General features: G+C 39.9%; 1 protein-coding gene across 2 annotated transcripts; it reads right to left on the reverse strand.

Annotated features, from left to right (window-relative positions):
- Positions 1–7: 7 nt before the first annotated feature.
- Positions 8–23,068, reverse strand: pibf1 (progesterone immunomodulatory binding factor 1). 2 transcript variants are annotated; one of them, XM_077494381.1, is made up of 18 exons: positions 22,523–23,068; positions 22,241–22,341; positions 21,961–22,159; positions 21,764–21,883; positions 20,768–20,901; positions 20,427–20,535; positions 19,353–19,472; positions 19,223–19,284; positions 19,003–19,128; positions 18,825–18,923; positions 12,691–12,856; positions 12,045–12,195; positions 11,408–11,498; positions 9,280–9,382; positions 5,910–6,040; positions 4,665–4,749; positions 1,928–2,151; positions 8–105 (listed from the first exon to the last, which is right to left on the reverse strand). In XM_077494381.1, exons 1-18 carry the CDS (start codon positions 22,781–22,783, stop codon positions 12–14), a joined length of 2,376 nt encoding a protein of 791 aa, XP_077350507.1. In that variant the 5' UTR covers positions 22,784–23,068; the 3' UTR covers positions 8–11. The 2 variants fall into 2 exon arrangements, with proteins under 2 accessions (XP_077350507.1, XP_077350508.1); XM_077494382.1 differs by having other exon boundaries at positions 1,963–2,151; positions 22,523–23,067.
- Between the last annotated feature and the right edge of the window lie 335 nt (positions 23,069–23,403).

Genomic DNA, 23,403 nt, shown 5'->3' on the forward strand with positions numbered 1-23,403 from the left:
GAAAAACCAAGTCAAACATTTTTAATGTGATAATAACAAGAAAACAAAAAACTATTTGGGTTTTTGCTGGAGTCTTTGGTACCAATCAGCAGCTTCTCTTTTTGTCTGAAAACAAAACAGAGGGAACGTTTGATTAAGAACATGACGTTTGGAAACTCAACTTTTTTTTTCTATATCATCTTACGTTGTTTTTACTTTTCTTCTTTTTATACTGTATTTTGTAGATATTTTATTGTTGAACACCTCTTTACACGCGTTTATTGAACATATAAACAAACATATAGCAGTTAAAAAATGTAAAAGAAAGAAGAAACTTATGCAGTCATTAGTGATAGACTAGTTTACATGTTCAAAGCTAATAGGGAGAAGTTGAAAACTTGATAGTCCTTCTCCTTATTCTTTGTCTCTTTTGACTTATTTTCATTATTAATACAATAAGCTAATACATTTCCATAAAAGAAAAATGTGTAATCCTGCTTGTGTATACAACTGCGCTTTGACATAAATGTATATTTGCCAATAACATATGTACATGAAATTCATAGGCATATCCTCATACTCACATAAACAAATTTCATGACACTCATACTGGTACATCAAAAAAAAAACAAAAAAAACATTTCTACAATTTTACTAGCTCGTGTCTGATTTAAATTTGAACTTTGCTTTTTAAACATTTTTTTTAAACTCAGCAATTGACTTGCATCTTTTCAGGTCAGTACCAAAATTATTCCACAGATTAACACCTGCTGCAGAAACAAGCCTTTGCCTAATATTTGTTCTTATTTTGATTTTTTTTCTTTTTACTCTCATATTATATCCAGGTACATATATTAAGAAAGCGAGGGGAAATGTATTTTAATTTCAGCAGTTCAATTCAATGCATTTGCACTTATTGTTTGGCTCTTTGGATCAATGAGATTGTTTGGCTTACTCAAAAACAAAAAGCGAAACTCATATTGATATTGTTTTAGAATATTGATGAGCGTATCTCAAAACCCCAAATTCACCATCTCCGGAAATCGCAAACAACAAAATCAAATCCTACTAGACTAAGTGCGATTTCTGGAGAAATTGCGTGGGAATGCTGAAAGCTGAATGCTACGATTTGAATGCATGTGGAAAGCTTATGAAGTAAATTGAGAGATAAATTATGAAATGATGACCTCCTGGTTACTGGACAATGCACTTTACCACCTGTGCCACCGAGCAGTGTAAGACACCTGGTAATAATGACAAGTTATATGTATGGAAGTGGGCGTGGAAAGTGATACTTAGAAAAAGTTCAGTGTCTGTCCCATTGAAAATGAATGGGGGAAAGTTGATATTAAATGTTGAATTGTGCAAATACTGTTAAGTAATGTGGTATCAGACCAGGGTGTGAATTTTTGAAGCTAGTTTGAACAGTGTAAATTGGAAGTATTATGTGGGAGTAAAAAAAAAAAAAGTGTGGAGAATATAAATCACAAAAACATATGTGGGAATGCTATAGAAATTGAATAGGAATTGGCCTTCTGCCAAGTATTTTCTCTACTTTATTCATTTCTGTTTAGAGTGAGTAGTTTCATATTATATATATATATATATTTTATATTTATATATATTTTTATATATATATATATTTACTGAAAGACTACATTTTCGACAGCATTATATAATTTGTTAGGATGCACCTGTATGTCATACAAACTCATTTTCACAATCATACAGATGAAAAGGTGATAAACGTCTCGCCTCCACTTGACACAACAGGAGTGATAATGAGAATATCGATAGATTAGCGTCACCATTCCGATTCGTGACTCTCTGGCAACAGTTGCGCAAATGAAACCTAACTGACAAATTATTATTATTATTTTTTTTCCTTTCTCCCTTCCCTGCCAACCGAGCGCGATTCCCTCGTCTCGGCTGAGGAGGTGTGACTCACTCGCGCGTGGGCGTCGGCCCCCGCCCGACACTTACGAAGACGGTGGGTTTGGGTTTTCCGGGCTGCTCGTCGTCCTCGGCGGGCCCGCTGACCCGCTTGGCGCGCCGCTGGCCCGAGCCGGCGGCCCCCGGGGGGTCGTCGGCTCGGTCCGCCGCCGAGGGGCTCGCGGCGTTTTCTCGTTGGGAGCGCATGCTGAGCAGGACCTGCTTCATCATGGCTAATTCCTGCGTGCGGGATCACATCGGGTTAGACTTCATAATGTGGATTCTTCTGTATCATAACTACTTGGCTAGGACACATATTTTTACATTGGAAAAATCTCATGCACATTACCTAAAAAATAAAAATAAAAAAAAATAAATAAAAATGAAAATATAGAGTTTTTGTGTTTTTGTTGCATGCGCTGCTAATTTCCGCCAACCGTCTAAAGGCGTTTCGCGTTTGTATGCTATCAAAAAGCTGTCAGACGTACGTTATGATAAATTTGTTTGGTTTGGCTAAACATTTAAATGTACAATGTTTCATTGTCTTTCGTTTCATGTGCCGGTTTTACAGTAAATTGGCAATGAAAAATTAACAGCTTAGAGCAAAAAATTCTGAGAACTGTGTGTGATCACTGAGGAACCGAGTGAGTACAGGTGCTAAGGAATAATTAATAGGGATGTAACAATAACGGCAATATCGTGATATCGCAATATTAAAACTGCCACAATATATCATCATCATCATTACGATATTAAAAGCAGCACATCTGTTAAAATAAAAATAAAAAATGCATTTGTGCAGTTCTAGCACCCTCTGGTGGCTAGTTCTTTAGTGTAGTTTAATTTTCACATGGCATGTTTTGGCCCTCCTATGTTTCAAATCCACGTTACTGGTAAGATGAAGGCGAACGTAATATAATATGCTTTTGAAACGAGTCAATATGTGGAGGAACTCGATGTGTAGCAAGTAAGTGTTATTCGAGATTGTTTATATGCATTGCTGTAATGTATAAAAGCATAATAGTTTTTTTTTTTTCAATATTGTGACCTTTTTTTTTATATTGCCAACCTCCCCACAATATCCTGATAATATTGTCTTTTTTAAACTTTTTTTTTTTTTTTTTTAAATTGACTCAATATTGTATATATTTATCGATTGCAGGTGAGTCTGCAAATGTACTGTATCACAGCGACATATTAAAATAATAGCTTATTTTGTCATTTGAATGTTTTTAATGTCTAATTTCACTCAAAAAAAACATACTTTCAGTTTGAAATCTAGTCCTATTTGGTTGAAGACAAATGTATTATTCTGTTTTATGACTGGCAACAGGTGGCTACGCAAGTTTATTGTACGTTGTGACATCCAGTGAAAGCGCACTTAAATTGTTGTGCCTGTCACTGACATGGATCAACAAGGACACACATTGTAGTACGGTAATTAGTGAATCATTTTGGGAGCAATCACTGAAAACTGGATAACTTTTCCTGCGGCACACCTGACGATCTCTATCACCGGTCTCGAAGCAGCTCTTCGTTTAAGGACGACCCCCCAAGACTCAACGAGCTTTAAGGATCTCGCAAGTGGAAGAGGGATGGCGGGGGGGTGCGTGTGTGTGATGGGGGGAGGACTCCGAGCCATTTCGCTGTTCTATTTATCACCCCTGAGGACATGAGCCCTGGCATGTCACACACACGCAGCAACGCGTGCACACAAACACACACAGACTGCGGTGGCATCTCAAACAGGCAGGCAGGACGAACAGCTGTCTATGACAGGGCACATACTTCGTACAGCAAACGGCAAGTACTGGGGGGGGGTGGGGGGGTGTTGAGACCTGTTTTCACATGCACGCGCATACACATAATCTTAAAGGAATTGTTGCAACACGGTGAGAGAGAGCGAGAACCCGTCTGGTGTGAAAAGCCTGAACGTTTGTTTTCGAAGAGACTCCTGCAGACTGAAAAAGAGGCAAACAGGCACGACTGGCTTCATCGGTTGTTTTTGTTGGTTTGAGGCCTTCTATGGAAACGCGAAGCTTTTGCGACGAGGCGAGCAGATCCCGACGACGTCTGTCAGATAAACGCAAGCAAGGAGGATCTGCCAGCAATTTTTTTTTTTCTGTTTAAAAAAAAAAACATTATGTCAAATGTAGTGTTGTATTCTTATGTGAAAATTAAATGTAATTATTTACAAAAACGAAGTCAAATTATTGTGTGAAAGGAGGAGAAAATTACATGGAAATAAAGTTCCAATGTTACGACAAGAAGACGTTATTTTTAGAATAGATCAAGTAAACCACCGTAAACGTTATGCAGTCTGAAAAACACGTTTAAATAAATTATTAAGTTACTTAAACAATGATCCAATTAAAATCTATTACGCAGATAAGTAAAATAAAAATTGCACCCAAATAAAAATGTAAAAACAAACAGCTCTGAAATACAACTACCGTAATCGTACTTGGGCAGTGATACTTTCATGTATCACTAGAGGGAGCCCACGTAACACTAGTGGTATGAGTACGCACTTTTGAGAATTACTTGAAGGCGCTCTTTTTTTTTTTTTTTTTTTTTTTTTGTAAAGTGAGTTTGAAAAGATATTCCAGTGTTTTGTCGATCATTGTTTGGAGGGTAAATCATTTAAGATAGTACTTTTTTTTTTTTTTTATATTCATGGCAGGTCATGATCCCTCACGCCTGCAAAATTTGCTAAACTCGCCATAAAGAAGGGACGTCACGATCGCATGTACCTCCCCATGGCTGAGGAGCCGCTCCAGATCGGCGGCCATGTTGTTCTTCACCTGCAGCAGAGCCGTCTTCTCTTTCCTCAGAGAACTGGCGAAACACAAAGAGACGGAATATTAAAAAAACAACATGCAATTTCCTTCAATTCACGAAACGAGTCAGACGGTCTAATGATGACTAAGACTGACTCAACAAACCGCAATTGCGCCACATTCATTTCATCTGATTTTTTTTTTTTCCCTTTTGAATTAGGGTGGAGTCCGATCAGGAGCAGCGCAGAAAAAAAAAAAAAAAAGTGTGGTAACAAACTCGGAGGCATTCATGTGTCACCGTCCTAATGATGGAAGTAAGGAAGACATGTATGGACTTTGACCCCGCGTAAATATCAAACGTGACACGAGCTGCTTCACGGACAACTGTTGAACATGTTGAAGCCGAGTCGAGTTGGAAAAATCGGCGTTGGCGCTGGCAGCCACAATTGTAGGCTAAATAAAAGTTGAGCATTCAAAACAAATGATGCCACTTTTAACACATCCGTGTGACATTCCACCATTCACAATGAATAGCGAACTGGCGTGCAAAATAGTGGACCCCCACCCCCCCCCCCCCCCCCCCCCGTGGGCATTGCAAAATCCGTTAACTCATTTGCTCCCAATAACGTATAAATACGTTTTTTTTTATGTTTTAAGTGTCCCAAAGACGTATTTATATGTTGTGTTTTTTTATTTTTATTTTATTTTATTTTTTTTATGCTAATTGCTGCAAAACGGAAACAGATAGAAACATACTTTTTTTTTTCCTGATGAAAGAAGAGACTTTAATCTTTCTTTTGATAGGTTCCATGCTTTTATAGCAATTGAACACAATATTCTGTGGGCCTTGCAAAATCTGTCAAAATTCAGTAAAACAGTCGGGAGCGAACGGGATTGCGAAATGTGAAAATGGCGGCGAGTGAATGAGTTAATATAATGTGTTCAAAGTCTCTTTCCGTCAAATATATATTGTGTTGATTTTCATACAGTTAAAATCACCCATAGAAAAACACCAACATGGATTTTTTAAGTTGTCAAAGCCATGAAGGAAGACAAAAATAAATAAATAAAAGGTAAATCACCCAAGGGTTGAGAGACACGGAGCACTGCCAATCACAGTCCTTTACAGCGCAGCAAATGAAATGAAGCTAACGGCTTTCAAATGAAAGTTGTCGTGTCACTATATGGTAATGTGTGTGCGTGAGAGCGCATGCGTACGTGACATCATCCTCAAGCGAAGCCACGCGTTGCCTCAGGGTGTTGATCTGTCCGTCCTTGTGTCTCACCGTTTCGATCAGGTAGCTGTAAGGCTGCTGCGTCCGCTCCAGCAGCTGGTTGGCCGCTAACAACTGCGCAGGAGAAAAAAAACAACGCAGGATTACAAATCGCGAAACGTTCCTGCTGGAGCCGCGCAAACGTTGTCTTGTGTGCCGTCCACTTGGAACGTTGCCTCTGTTAACTAGCACAGTGGATGTGGAAAGAAACATGTGAAGTGTGGACTCAGCTTTAATTCTCGGGGTCTTGTGTAAATATTATTACACAAGGGCCTTTAAAATGATTGATAAGGTGAACAGCCTGGAGTGGATTTTTCATGTTTGGCTTCACATCCTGCCAAACGCTGCATAATTCTGGGCCACGGCCCGAGCGGTGAGGAATCCCCCTTCCCTAAACTGCCCCCGTCCCGGGACAGTTCCTTTTGGAGGGTTTTGAATTACAAGACTCAATTCCCCTTTGATGCGTTATTTGAAAAATGATGTCACAGTTCCCAATCTAATGGCTCCAAATAGATGAAGCAACATCATGTTCTCCTGTCACATTAAACACATTCGATGAGAGTCGATTATTGCGATTTTTTTTGCTTTTCTTTACTCAAATTTAGAAAATAATAATAAGTAAACGTGTACATGTATTGCACGCTGTAAAAGTTGTATGAAAATGTAATTAATTACCTGAAACTTCTGGCTTCTAACTGGGAGCCACGTTTTGTTGAATATTTCCATCAAAAATTGATGTTTAAAAAATGTTTAAACATCAGTTTTTGATGGAAATCGCATATTAAACCAGTACAAGAATTGAGCTCTGTGAAATCAAAAATCGCCATTTTTTTTTTTTTTTTTTTTAAACGCTGCTAATGTATAAGGGTGACCAGATGTCCCGATTTGGTCGGGACAGTCGCAATTTATGAGCCTTTGGTCCCGCATGCCGGCCGATTTCGCCAACCTCCTTGTTTTGTCCCATTATTTAGGCAGGTCCCGTCCCAGCGTCCCGTCTTCTTTGCCATGTGCATGTCAATCACACAGCTTTTTACGCAATTCATACGATAAACCCATTAAAAGGGAATGTAACTGTTAAATTCCTTCCGATTTACTTCCCAATTCATGTTTGCGTTCCGAGCAAGAGCTACTTCCTGCTTTCGCATGTAAGAATCATGGGAAATGTAGTCTTTTGTTTAGCGCTGTTGAACAGTCAACCAAGATAGCGTTTAGCATTAGCGAATGCTGCGCATGTCCGCCATCTTTCGCATTTCTTCCCTCCTCTATTGACAAAGATTGAGCAGTGATGAAATTTAGCGAAATTTATTGTGTATTATTGTGCATCCTGTTGTTTTTTATTTTATTTTGAAACTGTTCACAATATCCTTTAAGCTGATATTGTCATTGCAACAAAAGGTTTAAAAGTGACTCAATGTAAGACCTATAAAATATAAAAATGCTCTTGCTTGTGCTCACGGACTATCTGGTCTCAAATCTGGGGGTTAAACCGATAAAGTGTGTTTGTTACACATTAAGCCACTTTTACAGCCCACAAGAGGGCGAGCAAAAGTGGGCAGGAGGGCAAATCCAAGTGGGTGGGAGGTTGAGGACAATAGTAAAGTTAGTCAGGGGCCGGCGGCTGCGTGGGTGGTTAACACACTCGGCTTTTCTAGGAAGCGAGACTGTAATTTTTCACGCTCTCCTTTCATACTCGGTGAATCATAAGGTATTTCTGATGAATGCCAGTCAGTCTTCGCTGACAGGTGAATGGCCGGTTTATTTAGTCTCGAGTTGGGGCTCCGCCTTTTTCGCTCTCAGCCATCTTGACTCTCGTGCGGCTCAAAAAGCTTTCAAAATAGTAGACACGCTAACAAAAAAAAAATAAAAAGTGAAGTCAACTGGACACCTGCGCTGCCAATCTGGCTTTTTTTTTTCAGCCTTACGAAAACTTTCGAGCAGTCGCCGAATTGAAGTCTCCGCTTTGCACATGCACAGTCACACAACAAAACATAAGCCCGTGTGATTGGTGCGTCCAAGTGCTGAGAGAGGATAAGACCGCGGCCGTCACGGTTTGTGGCCTCTGATTTCCCTCCGAGTCAACAAAGTGTGACAGACAGGCAACTACGACTTCGGGCTTTTCTCACACTTTGTCGCCTAAGCTGTTGTGTTTGCCCCAAGAAAAACTTGGAGGGATGCACGATCATATCGGTGGCCGATAATTATCGGCAATTATCGACCAATTTGACGTCAAACAGATAAACCAGATAATAGAGAAATCTGCCGATAATTATTGCCAATTTGATTTCATACAGAGATAAACCAGATAAAGAAATCTAGCAATAATTATAGAGATGCCATGTTGATCCATCTGTTGTGGTTGTGGCTCAAATCAATAAAATTCAGCTTCATGATGCTTTACATACATTGAAACATTGTGCACAGTTAATACAATATTTCAATGTATTTGTTAGACTTATAGTAGGACTCGAAAGTATATTTGTATTCCAGTTAATTTTGCAAACAATTATCGGCTTACTTATCGGTTATCGACATCGGCACGTCTAAATTATTGGTTTATCGGTATCGGTTGAAAATAGCATCATCGTGCATCCCTAAAAACTTGGGATTTTTGTGACAGGACCATTTATTTCAAGTCACGAAACTATCAATATAACTCAACAAAAAAACAAAACAAAAAAACAAAAGTTAAAATAAAATAAATATGAAACTGCTTTTTAAAAACTAACTGAAACTACATTTTATGTTTACAAAACGAACTAAAACTAATTATAATGAGAGCAAAAACGTCCTTCGTTTTAGTCTTTGGTAATACATGAGCGTTTATGGTTGATTGATTGATTTATGGTTGAAATGGAAGGTACGAATTGTACATGAAAAATGAATGAAGTTATCAAATTCATTCTGGACAAATTGTTCAATGAGTCAAGTATCCCTTTAAATATTGCACACAAGTGATCCACTTAACAAAATAATAATAATAAAATAAAATAATAATAACTCACTAAAACAAAAACAAAACTAAACATTTTTAATAAAACTATTACTAATAAAAACTAACAGAACCGCTGTGAAAAATAATTAAAACTAACTAAATTCTTTTTAAAAAAAGGGTGGGCGGGGTGATGAGGAGGCAGGAGGCAGCGTGCGCGCTAACTGTTATGCCGTCAAAACACTCGTAGTAAATCATTCGGGCTCTCGTAAAAAAAAAAACTGGGGAACATCCGAGATGCCCAAGTTGAGAGAAAACATTAAATTATGGGAGTGCATGTGAGGACACGAAAGTGCGAAAGTTGCAAACGCAAACACGCGTTTACCTCCTCGGATATCTGGCCCGTTTGGGACTGGTGCTTCTCCAAGTCTCTCCTCAGCGATGTGTTCTGCCTCTCCAGCTGCAGCACCCTGCGGGCCAGGTGAACGCTGCGCACACGCACACACACACACAAAAAAAAAAAAAAAGAGTGAGGAGAAAATTCCAAAACACTGCAAGTTACCACTAGTGTTACTTCAATATTTCCCTTATGGGTTACGTAACCATGACAGATGAGATCAATATGAGTTGTTTTTTTTGTTTTTTTTCCACCGCTTGTGTTGACTATCAAAAAAGTGCACGTGGACTATAAAAACACATACAGGACACACACATGCAGTACAAGTCGCAACACGGCAGGTAGCACTTGACTGCAGGAGAAGGAGGAGCGTGTGCAGATGATGATGATGATGATGATGATGATGGCAGTATATCACACGACGAAAAGCAAGAGGAATTTGCGCTGGTATGAAAGCTGTCATCCACCCGGGCAGGTTTAATGCCACTGCAAACACGAGTAGTGGAAGGAAGCAATTTGTCACCTGGCACACAAAAGGAGCGACTCACTCGGCTTGAATAAAGTCATGTTTTCCGTGAGAAATGACACGAAAATAAATACATACGACTCGTTCTCAGCGTGATGCAAGCCGACGAGAGTTGCTAAGACGACACACAAGGCCGCACATTTGGTTTGGAGCGACTGCAATGATATTGAGTTATTTGGAGTTTTGCAAAACAAAAAGGTCAAACCTCAAACGTCAAAGGGATTCAGCATAATGTGTGCAGCGTTGCACTTATTATGTTATTATTATGTTATATGGATGAACTTCCATCTTGAAAAGCGTTCTTTTTACAGAAGACAAGTTTAAATCTTTCCGTAATTCAAAACAAAAACAAACGGATCTTTAATTACTGATGTCATTTGAGAAAAGAATGGAAATGCTACTCAGCTGTTAGGGAAGCGTATTACATTCGCTTGGGGAAAAAAAAAAAAAAAAAAAAAAAAAAAAACCCACCTTTTTCTGACTAATTTTTGGGGGAGCTTTGTGTTTTTGAGTATTTTTTTTTCTTTTTTTCTGTCATTAAAAAAATATTGTGAAACAGGGGAAAAAAATTATTCAGAAAAACAGAAAAAATAATAATAAAAAAAAAACAGAAAAAAAAATATCCCAAAAAACAGAGCACCAACTTCTGTTTTTCAGAGTAATTTTTTGGGGGGACCTCTGAACTCCAAGTGACCTGTTGCAGACCACTGACCTGTATATATGACTGGATAGCCGATAGCCCATACACGCCAGTGCACGCCGTTAAAGTCACAGGACGTGGGAGTAACAAGATGGCCGCCCTGTGACTTCAATGGCTTGCACTGGCGTGTATAGGTTATTAAGTTTTTTTTTTCTGTTTTTTGGAATAACTTTTTTTTTCTGTTTTTCTGAATAATATTTCCCCCCTGTTTTTCTGAGTACTTTTTTTCCCTGTTTTTCTTGAATATTTTTTTCTGTGAAACAGGAAAAAAAAATATTCAGAAAAAACTTACTCAAAAAAACAAAGCTCCCCCAAAGAATTTGTCAGAAAAACATGTTTTTTTGTTTTTTTTTCCCTAAGTGAATGCAAGATGCTTCCGTACTTTTATAATGATAAATATTATGACATACAGGCACCACATTTGACTGTTTTACAATACTTTGTCCTATTTGTTTAACTTCACAAAAGGTTGAAAAATCGTCCGACTTTGTAATACTTTGACTTAAGTCAAAGGTATGCGGTTGTTTTAAAAGTGTAAGTGTGTTGTTTTATGAATAGTTTGAAAGTAAACCAACTGGGAGTGGCATTAAGCAGCTTGATGCCTCTTTTGGAAGAATCGGCCAATCTGCTGTTTGTTGTCAAGTGAGTTGCGTGCCTTGAATTTAAAATCGTACAAAACTTGTGCGTTCAAATTGTTGCGTGAATATCTCAACATGAAAATATGTATTTTGTTTTTTTTGTCGTTTATTCCAAGCAAAGAACAAGTCTCAACAGGGAGAAGAAGAAATTCGACTGTCCTTGCAATGCGCAATGTGTTACTGCCTGCGTGCATTGCTGTTTTCTTTGTGTGGATGTTCTAAGCGGCGTTCCTCAGGGTTGGTACTTCGTACCTCTGCTGAAGTCTCCTTCTGGCCGTGGTGGGAACGTTGGCGCCGTAGCCGTACGAGAAGAGGACCCTCTCTGCTTCCTCTTCATTCTCAACTGGAACCACACCAAAAGCAAATACAAGCTCAACAGCAAAATTTGTTTAACGCACAATGGATATGAAAAGTCTACACACCCCTTCTCAAATGCCAGGTTTTTGTAATAAAAGATTCCCCCCCCCCAGCATTTGCTGTACAGTGACCTCTAACCGGCACAACTCATTAATTTAAAAAAAAAAAATCTCTCTCGGGGGACTGAGATAATGTGTTGCACAAGTGTGCACACCCTTTATAACCGGGGATGTGGCTATGTTCAGAATTAACCAATCACATTTAAACTCATGTTAAATACTCAGCACACACCGAATACCGATACAAGTGCCTCTGATTAACCCCAAGTGAGTTCAGCTGTTCTAGTAGGCTTTCCCTGACATTTTTATAGTCACATCTTACAGTACAAGGAATGGTTTGTACTCGTAGAGAGATTCCCGAGCATCAAAGGGATCTCATTCTTCAAAGGTAGCAGTCAGAAGAAGGAGGATAGTTTTGTTTTGTTTTGTTTTTTCTTCCCCCCTAATATATGACAACCATCGAGCGGCCTCACTTTCAGCAGCCTGCATGGTGACCTGGTCCAGTTCCTGTTCGAGTTTCTCGTAGGTCTGCAGTCGGGACGCCTGCTCGGCATTCTGAGCGTGAAGCTCGGCGGCGCGCTTCTCCGATGACGTCTGTAGCCTGTAAAACTCCTGCGTGAGGACCTGCCGCAGAGGTGGAAACAAAGACGAAACGGATACTGTTTATTATACATTTTCATGGAGTCGTTACCGAATATTTAGGTTTGGAAGTCAATTGTATGGAAAAGAAATACCGTTCACAAACATGGCAAAACAGTTGCGCTGATGCTAATATACCGGTACTTTCATTACGTTTTTTCCTTCTTAATTAGTTTTTCCCCGAGAACCGCTGGGAGGCAAGTGCGTAAGGCAAAAGAACTAAGGAACAAGCGGGGGTGCCGTGTGATGACTAAAACTAAAGTGTTGTGAGAGTGTTGAAAGAATTTTGCCTGATGACGAAGGCCTGCTGACAGGTTGGCAGAAAAAAACAAAAAAACAAAAAAAACATAGCAACGGTGTTTGACGGAGAATAACTTGCAGACAAAAATAAGAAGGCAGCTCATCTGTGTAACGTTGCAGTCACGTACTTGACTTCTTAACATGTTTTGAATCTGAGAAAAATCCCTTCTTTTTTTTTACCTCCAGTTTTTTGCGCAGTTTCTCACACTCTACCTGGCACTGGGCCAGCGCCTTGTCCGTCTCCTCCTTCATCAACTGCGCGCGCTCGGCTTCGAAGGAGTGCAGCTTCGCCTGGTTGGACAACTCGGCGACCCTGCCGTCGGTGCCGAGCTGCAGCTGGCGAAACCTGCCCGAGTGGAAGGAGAACGATGAAAGGAACTTCAATGGACTTTTTATGATCCACTTTGAAGCACGGAAGCATTTTTATGTGCAGAATTATAATCTCTTAGGGCAGCGCGGTGCGCTAGTGGCTAGCACGTCTGCCCTGCAGTTCAGAGATTCGGGGTTTGGATCTCTGTAGCGCTATCGAATATTTTTAGAATCGATTAATCGATTGGATTATTCAATCGATTCATCAACTAATCGGATTCATTTTAATTTTGCATTTCCCCCCTGATTGTGTACTAAAAAAAAAAAAAAAAGTATAAATACGTTCTATTTTAATTTTGTACTAAGTGTCCCAAAGACGTATTTATACGTTTTGTTTTGTTTTTTATGCGAGAGCATACAGAAGGCTTTGATGCAGCCTCTCAACTGCTGAGAACGGGTGAAAAAAATTGGAGTAATTACGAAAACGGCCAGCAGGTGGAAGGGGAGTATAAGAGATCAACCAGATTTGTGAATATTGATTAAACCTAACTATATTCTAATGCTAATTGATGCAAAACGGAAACAGATAGAAATATACATTTTTTCCCCCATGTTTTTATAGCAATATAACAATATTCCGTGGGCCTTGCAAAATCAGGGAGATTGTTATATTACCGTTTTTTGGTCATTGCTTTTCCAAAGTAAAACCAGATGTCTGCAAATGTCTTATTTTAATGAAACACAGAAGATAATCAGTTTTCTTTCATGAAGGACCACAGAAATCCGTGAACAATTACTGTTAATATGCTGAAATCAAGAGGATTTGGACAATTTTAAAATTTAAAAAATGGCTCCAAACGATTACTGGTCTATTAAATTAGCTGTCGATCAATATGATAACCAATTACTTGTCGATTAATCTTGACAGCATGTTCTCCCCATGCTTGTTTGGGTTTTTTTCTCCAGGTACTCAAACTTGCTCCCAAATTCCAAAAGCATGCATGCTAGCTTAACTGATTAAAATTGTCCATTGATAGGAATGTGCAGTAAGTGTTTCAATAGCTGCCCCGTGATTGGCCGGCTGGCTGAAGGGCGGACGCCAGGGTTGAATGATTTTGAAAAAAAATAAAAATAATCTAACTACAATGAGATTATTTCTCAAAATCATTATCCAGACCCAATGACATGGGAAAAATGTGTAAAATAGAGTCCTATGGTCTGCTGTAAAATGACCAAAACTACTATCGATCTGTCTCACAGACACAATAAACCACAGTGAGTCACCAGATAACTTCGTAGTAATCATCCGATTCTCTTTGAAAGCACACCACTTGGCAAGTGCGGTGTTGCTCAACAGGACAACCGAGTCTTAAAATGTCAGAATGAAGAAGACGAGCAAGCGCCCGCGGCCACGCTTGGCCTCGTTTGATGCTCTGTGATTGCGCTTGGCAGTCGGCACAAGGAACTTAATGAGAGCGAAATGGCGGGAGCCTTGTGTTCTCAGGTGACACCGTTTTGAGTTACGAGTGGTGTAGCCAGCAGTGTTATTATAGCTTGGGAATTTTTCATTTTAGATTTCGTTTTGGGTTTTGTCTTTTAAATGTAGTTAGTTTTAATTAGTTTTCAGGGTGGTTCTGTTCGTTTGTATTAGTTTTACTTATTTAATAAATGATTAGTTTTTGTTTAGTTTTAGTTTCAGTATTAGTTTTAATTTTTTATTTATTTTTTTTAATGTGCGCGCGCAATATTTAAAAAAAAAAAAAAAAAACACCATGGGAGCGACGTCATCTGAAGGTGCTTTTCTATTGGCTGCTGCAAGATGACGTCACTTCGGCGTGACACACTTTCAAATGTCTTTATTTCGGTGAATATTAAAACAAATCCACTTCAAATCACATTTAAAATCATCCCCAAAGGCTCATGCATTAAATTTATTTTTGATTTTATTTTGTTCACGAAATTGTTTTTTTTTTTTAATTCTAGTTTTTCTAGACTTCCTGTTTACAGCCTGACAATTGCCAGGTACTTTCATGTGTGAACGGCATAAACACCACTTTTAATTGAACCAGGAAATATATTGGCTCAAAAACCTTTTGTAAATTTTGCCATTTGATTCCTTTTTATGCAAAAAGTACATTGAACAGTTGGGACACCAACATTTAAAAAAAAAAAAAAATGTCATCTCATGTTCACACGTATGCATTTTCGGTATATCCTGAAATTTCACCAAATATCCCACAACTTCCGGAACAGCGTGCGCTCTATGCCGCAGTTTAAAAATAACAAAGCAGCTCTTGGAGCGAAAAGCAGACGGAGGTGGGGGGAGAATGTGCGTTTGCTTCCTCGGGCCGCAGACGTTGCTTTGGACAATATTAATAACTCCCGATTACAGCTGACCTGATAGGATTTCATCATCCATCGAGCGCTCCGGGGTTGGCGCGTGCGCGCGCGACGTGACGGACAAGTGCACATGGTCCACGTTTTATGTCCTCCTTTTATTTGATGCCGGCCTGCAATCGAGATGCAAGGAATTGACTTCATGTGAATCATCTTCGCTCCTCGCGTCAGGTTATTTTTCTTCATCCCGGCGAACGAGACTTTGGCGCGGAGAATCCCGCGCGGAGAATCACGGAATTTTCCGTCAGTCTGCGAGCTCAAAAGCGTTTTTTTTTTTTTTTTTTTACCCCAACGAGCCGGTGACCGTCGTCTGACGCCATTTCAAGCTCGTCCGCCTCATTCTTTGCCCCCAAAAATAGGGGCATGCGTGGGGTTAGGGGTTAAGGGCTTGTGGCTAGCATCTGTCGTTGCTGGCTGGCGATGCGCGGTCGGGAATGCAAAGAGAGAGTGCAAGGGAGAGTGAGCGTGTGCGTGTCAATGTACATGCTTGTGTGTGTGTATGGAAAGTAAGACCAACAGCTGGTGGTTTGGATCTGGAGAAATGACAAGCATGCAAGTAGTACCCTGGAGACAGGGACACTGCTGCTGCGTGTCAGTACGTCATTTATAACCCGTTTCGCATACTATAGTTCATGTCAAATATGAAAAAAAATATTGGAGATACGTTAAATTGTTTACATACTCAGACCACATTTCTTATTCTATATAAAATATGAAACAAAAGTATGCATGATACATGTGGACCACATTTTTTTTCCGCACGAATTATTCTATTGAGGCGAGCAGGAACCTATCCCAGCTGATTTCGAGCGAGGACTGGTCGCCGGTCAATCAGCGTGCACGTACAGACAAACAACCGTTTACATTCATGCCAAAGGACAAATTTGAGTCTAATGTGCCCAATTTTTGGAATGGAGGAAGGTAGGAAAAAAAAGAAAAGACAAAACAAAAAACAAAAAAAACCCAAAAGCATAAACATGAAGAGAACACGCACACTCTACAAAGCCTGAGCTGTGATTTGAATTTCGAACCCAGGACGTCTGACTGTGAGGCAAAGTGTGAAAAATTGAGAAAAAAATAAATAAATTAAAAAAAACTACGGTAACTTGTTTTCCAAAAGAAGTTGTGGACAGTTTAAAACTACAGTAGTTGATTAGTTGACATATCAGATCATTATTGCGCTAAAAAAAAAAATAAAAAAATCATTATTTTCTACAATTTGTATTTTTGTTCATTTAAAGGAATACTTTACTCATTTTCAGCAGCAAAACATTGATGTTTAGTTTCTAATGAATTTGACTTTTTGTGTATAATTAACACCTTTAAAACGACAATTTGCCACCTTCTGTCAAGGGCTTCGGTAACAACCAATCACGGCTCGACTTGTAAACGTCAGGTAAGCCGCGATTGGCTGTTACCTGAGCACTCAACGTGTGGTGTCATTTTCCGCAAGTGGCAAAATGCCCTTTTAAACGTGTTAAAAAATAACGACGTTATCAAATTCATGATAGACAATTTTTTTTTTTTTTTTTACTGCTGAAAATTGCAAAATTAGAAAAGCGTCCCTTTAAGCCAGTTACATACAAGCAAACAATGACGTGCTTTTACACTAAATGATAAAAGAGACATATAGACGTCAACCTGTGTATCCACTTCATTGACATTTCGTTTACCTGCACTGAAAGTATTCCCTTCCCTTGCGTAGAGAAGAGTGACGACAGGCTCAAGAACTGTACGAGCCCACTCGATTTCCCTCCCCGCAGTGAACTAAAGTGACTTCGGTTTGACCTTTAACCTCACCGTCAGTAAGAAACGGTAGATCAAAGGGCCGGCACGCACTTAATGACAGCCTTCAGACATCGCGCATGCATCAATTAAGGTACTGCATGCACGTCAGCCGCTCCTAATAGTAATGTGCTGCAAATTTGCATTTTGGAAGCCTGCTTCGCTAATTACGCGACGTTGCAACAATTAAGGCATTTTAAATGAACGGGAAATATGATGATGATGATGATGATGATTAAAAAAATTAAATAAAAACTGCACTAACTGGCTTCCTCTTGACAGTTTAAGTGTCCTCCTCAGGCAAATACTCTCACAAGCTTCACGACGGCGTTTCACGTCAGCGGCGAACGAGCGGGCCTGCTGCCTGCCGTTTGCCAACGTGCTTTGCGTGACTGATTTAACGAGACATTAGAGGCACCAAATATTCTGCTTTTATTCTCGATTGATCCTGAGAGGTATTAATCGCCTCGCGTTTTCGTCATACTGTAGCTTGTTTCGCTAACAGAACTACAGTTGCTGCCTTTATTCATTTCCTTCCTCCGTTTGCAGGATCAACCTGTCATGTTGCACATTGTCGCCTAAGCTTGTGTTTATGTTTTCACGTTATGTAATGACATGCCTACATTTCGCTATATATACACACAGTAGTAAGTAAGTATACTGCATGCGTCTTCATTGTAATTTGCTGAGTAAGATTTGCACGTGTGCAATAATCCTGAGGCAGGACGTGAATACATAAAGTAAAGAAGAAGAAAAGTAAATTGACTCAATGTCAGCGTTTCCACATTTCCAAGCGAGAATCCGTTTTGTTGCCCTCTTAACCATAAGACTGACATTTGTTTCCTTTATCCTTAATCGCTCTGTAAATTGTTCATGAAACTAAATTAAGGTAAAGGTGGACAATTTGACATGGATCCAAATTAGGATGGCGCAAAAAAAAAAAATATAATAATAATAATAATAGTAAATGCTTATTTATGTGCCTGTAGTTCGGAGTGCAGTGATTGATACTGAGGTTCTTCGAGCGTTTTGCACTTTGGATGACGTGAAATAAAACCACACTTTATTTGGAACACCTTTTAGGGTATTTCCACACCACAATCATAACAACAGTGTTCAAATAATACCTCCGTGTTATAGCAAATGAAAATTGAAAGTTATCTTGGTGACGGCATCATTTTCAGCAAAAAGAATGATGCGTTTCAACTCAAGGTGTCAGTCAGTGTGAATAATCTGGATTAGGGCTGCACAGTATTAATTAATAACACGATATTGTCCCATGCAATATGTGTATCGCAAAGACGTGCAATAAGTTACATATGGAATTTTATGCTTTTATCTGAATTTGTCCAGTCAGCCGCTAACTAAAATGTGCACCGCCATCCAATAGTTGACCATTATCAAGAGGTAATTAGAATTAACTAAAATCATATTGAGTTTGCTTATTTTGATGCATGACAAAATGTTATTCTTTCATTAGCTGATAAAAATGTAATTTCTCCAGGTACACCTTAAATATCGTAATATCAATATCGCTATATTCAGCAACTATATCGCATAATTTTCCAATTATCGTGCAGCCCTAATCTGGATTACATAATTCAGTACATTCGTATTTAAAAAAAAAAATGTATAAAAGCTCAATTATTGGACAAATGTGTATATATAGCACAAGGTCATGCTCTTGAATCATTTTGTTTGTTATAATAGCATTTTGACTGCTTCATTTTGTGTCGATTATTATTACTATTATTATTATTATTGTTTCATTTTTATTTTATTTTATGATCAGCAATGAACGAGTATGGTGGTGTCAAACGTACTGTTCCAGAAGCTGGTCATATCGCGACTGAGTATCCTTCTCGGCTGCAAACGCCCGCTCCTTCTCCAGAACTGCGTTGTCTCTGGCCTCGCGCAGGTTTCTACGCAAAAAAAAAAAAAAAAGCAGCTCAGACTCTCGGACTCCAAACACGGAGAATGAACCAATGACGTCTTGGTCACCTGTTCTCTCTCTCGTACATCTCCCTGGATGTTCTCTGCAAGTGATCGATTTCCTGACCGGTCTTCAGTCGGATGTTCTCCAGCTCGTCCCTCAGCTTGTGCTCATACTCGGACTTGTAGTGATCACTGCGATGGAAAGCAAAAAAAAAGAGAAAAAAAAAAAGAAAACATGACAAGTGATTGTGTGTCTACTTGGAGGCCAAAAGCAGCAGATGCCAACCTGGATGCTACATATTTCTCATAGGCGTCCTCCCGGGCCTTCTTGGTGTCCTCCAATTGCACCTAGAACAGGTACACCCTGATTACGTAAGGCCCCCCCCGGCGTCGGCGGCGTGCGAGACTGAAACGACCTGCAGGCGCTCCAGGCGGTCTTCCTCGTGCGCGCAGCGAACGCTCAGCTCCATGTTCTGCCTGTGCAGGTACTCCTTGTCCTTCTGCAGCAGTGTGGCGGACTGCTGCAACGTCGCCATCTGGAGGGCAAAAAACAACACTGCAGGAGTGGCAGTGAAACGACAGCATTGGCTCACAAACATTTGGGAATCCCTGACAGGGAAGACATTTTTTCAAGGGCTCCTCATAATCTTAATACTTGACTCATTGAACCATTTTCCGCAGTAAACGTTGCTATCTTGCCTATAATTAATGTGGTAACTTCATTATTTTTCATGCACAATTAATACCTTTTAAAAAGTCATTTTTCTACTCGCTGTCGACTGATGATGACATCACCTGTGCTACGGCCAATCATGGCTCAGTTTGATGACCAAACTCAGAAAACAAGTGAGCCAGGATGGGGCGTTACCTACTTCCTCAGCACAGGTGATGTCATCATCAGTCGACAGCGAGTAGAAAAATTACTTTTTAAAGGTATTAACTCATTTGCTCCCAATAACGTGTAAATACGTTTTTTTTAATGTTTTAAGTGTCCCAAAGACGTATTTATACGTTTTTTTTGTTTTTGTTTTTCTTCATGCTAAGCATACAGAAGGCTTTGATGCAGCCTCTCAACTGCAAAGAACGGTTGCAGAAATGGTAGTTATTACACAAACGGCCAGCAGGTGGCAGCAGAGCGAAGGAGATCAACGAGTCTCTCGCCCTGCCTTTACCCCAAACAACTGAATTTTTTGGCTTGTTTTACTGCCGCTTCTCGTCTTTCCTCCCCCCTCCTCTTCTGATTAGCGAGGGAGCTAAATGGCGATGAGCGAAGTGGGGCTGTTACTGTGAGGATTTTGCATCAGCCAACCAGGACAGCCATGCAGGGATTTGCGGACCCCAAGTCCTTTATAAGGCTAAGAATCCTCCCAACCCTCATCGATGAATAGTCCTCAAATATTTTACCGGGTCGACTTTTGTTTGTGTGTTGTTGTCTGGGGGGAAATCCTGCAGTCCTCTATGCGTATTATGTGTTGGTTTGGGTGACCCACCTCTTTGCCGAGGGTCTCTTGTTCCCTGCCGAGGGCCGCGTGAGTCAAGTTAAGGGTCTCGAATTTTCTTTTCACCTCCTTCAGTTCCGCTTCCAAGGCGTCACGCTCACTGCCAAACACAACATGATACACACACGTCAACTTAACTCGTACATACCCGATAGATAAAGTGGTATCAAATGATAATTGGGTGAAATATAGGTCAATTCCAGTAACAACCAAAAGATTCATAAGCCTTTCTGAGAACTTGGCAATTTTTTTGCCCCACAATTTATGTCAATTACATTATTACATCCACTTGTCAGACTCATAACTTTCGGTCTCAAGCACAAAGCTGTCACCGTTTGATGTTGGGGTAGTTTTCCCGGCGGTAGTCCCCATCCTGAATGTGCTGTTTGGTGTCAGCCAGCTCCAACGTCAGTCTCTGGCTCCTCAGCTCCAGCTCCGTGCGTAGACGGCGCTCTTCCTCGTAGCTCTCAACACATTTAAAAGGTACAAACATATCAGAGGATGACAACGTGTAGATTATAGACGGACGGAAATATCTCAACTAGAAACGGCACTAAGTTGTGATCACATATGTAAAGGTGACTTTGTAATTACTTGAATGCAAATGCAGTAAATGGATCTCTGGTGTGCCTTGTTTAACATGCCTCGTGCATGTATGTAGTGCAAATGTTTTCAACATGTGTAACACCCCAAAAAAAATTGCATCACTAATGAGTAAGGATGTAACGATATTGGCAATATCGTGATATTGAAATTGCCACAATATCGCCGTCGTCATGTTCACAATATTTAAAAAGAACACATCTGTTAAAAAAAAAAAAAAAAAAAAAAAAAAAAAAAAGTCAGGTTGATTTCCATTTGTGCAGTTCTAGCACCCTCTAGTGGCTAGTTTATTAGTGCAATTTAATTTTCATTAGGGATGTTTTGGCCTTCTATGTTTAAAATGTATGCTAATTGTCAGATGAAGGGGAATCTAATCTGCTTGTGAAACGATCAATGTGTGCTTGATTTAGCAAGGAAGTGCCTCAATATTGTTATTAGAGATTGTAGGTGGTTTATATGCATTGCTGTTATGTACAACAGCACAATATTGTGCTTTTTTTTTTTTTTTTTAAGTATGAGCTCTTTTTTTCCCACAATATTGTGATCTTATATATATATATATATATATATATATATATTTATATATATATATATATATATATATATAATATTTTCTATTTTTACCGTGATATCGAAATGGCATCGAGAATTGTGGAATTTCAATGGTATCGGCATCAACTACTATATTAAATTTCTGGTATTGTGAAATCCCGACAGTGCGGTACCTCCATCAGGGCCTTCATTTGTGTCCGCTGCGTCTCCAGGTCTTCGCTCAAGGTGTCTTTCTTCACACTCAGCTCAGCCACCTGAGCCCTTAAGGGAGTCACCGCTTCATAAAAGCGCACCTGCAAACATAATGGAAACAGTCAACAACATGTTTTAGGTGGGGGGGGGATCATAAAAACAGTCCCGAGCAACTAACAGCAACAAATTCTTGAATGGACATGGTCTCTTCTGGGAGGTTGCGAAGCTCGAGGTAGCGCTCGTGCGACATGTCCAAGTCTCGGAGAGAGCGGCGCAGCTCTCCGGCCTTCTCCCGCATCTGCAGGTTGGCCTCCTCCAGCTGCTGCTGCCGGAGCAGGATGCCATCCACTTCCTTCTTGCGCAGAGCTTGCTGCTTCCTGAAAACCACCGTTTGTATTCAATCATCAATGTATTAAGATAGCATACCGTTGTTGTCTTTGTATTGCGCAGACGCACACCTGTTTTCCTCCTGAGCGAGCTTCAGCTCACTGTCCAGCCTCAGCGCCAGCACTTGTTTCTGATGGAGGGCGTCATTCAGTTTCTCCTCCAGTTCCTCCACCTGGTGTACAGCAACAGAGCATTACTATAACATACCAGGGTAATTAAAGGTTGCACAATTGTGCACACTCTCCAATGCTGCGGCAACTCCGCAGAACAAGGTTTGTGTACATATTTTTATATTCACTAAAGAAGCAAGTGGGATGGAGAAGACCGAAAAAAAAAAAACCTGTTTGGGTTACCTTGGACAGGTAGTCGGCCTTCAAGTTATCTATGGTGAGGTTCTTCTGAGAAAGCTCGATTTTCAGCAGCTGGACGTTCTGCAGCAGCTCCTTCCTCTCGATCAGCTGTCGGATGACCTTCTGCGAGCCCGGCCGCAACTCGTCCGACGACGAGACATCCTCGGCGGTGGGCACGGTGGTCTCCAGGCTGACATCTTCCGACTCCAGGTCCAGGGAGCTGGAGACGTTGGCGGCGGTCGACTTTAGCTTCTTCGGGGGCATTTTCTTTGCCGACCCCCTGCTAGCTAATGCTAACAAGCTAAGCGTCGACAAGTAAAGAGCTAACTAGTGGGTCGACAAAGTTGACTCGCTGAAACAACCTCGAAAGGAGCGCCAGGTTAATGGTATTTACATACGTTCTTTCAAATTTATGAAAGCATCAAAGGAGACGACATAAAGAGGAGAGCTGTCAGAAACACACTTCCTTGTTTTCAAGGGTCCCGCTTCCTACCGCAACACAGTCCTGGTCTGGTTGGGGCTGTCGCCTACCGATGATATTACGACACAGGATTGGCTGGAAATTGTCCGTCTAAAATTGATCAATAAAGTTGGACCAAAAAAACAAAACAAAAAAAAACAACGTTTGACGTCCAAACATTGGAAGAAAATATTAAATGTCATTTAAATGACAAAATGTATGGACTAAAATGGTAAAAACGTAAATAAAACCAAGAATATAAAATCACGATACTTTAAGATTGAATAAATATAATAAATATATATATATATATATATATATATATATATATATATATATATATATATATATATATATATATATATATATATATATATATATATATATATAACAATTATGTACAGATCTATAGGCAGATATCAAT

This window comes from Festucalex cinctus, chromosome 14 (genome assembly GCF_051991245.1).
Source record: "Festucalex cinctus isolate MCC-2025b chromosome 14, RoL_Fcin_1.0, whole genome shotgun sequence".
NCBI classification, from domain to species: Eukaryota; Metazoa; Chordata; class Actinopteri; order Syngnathiformes; family Syngnathidae; genus Festucalex; species Festucalex cinctus.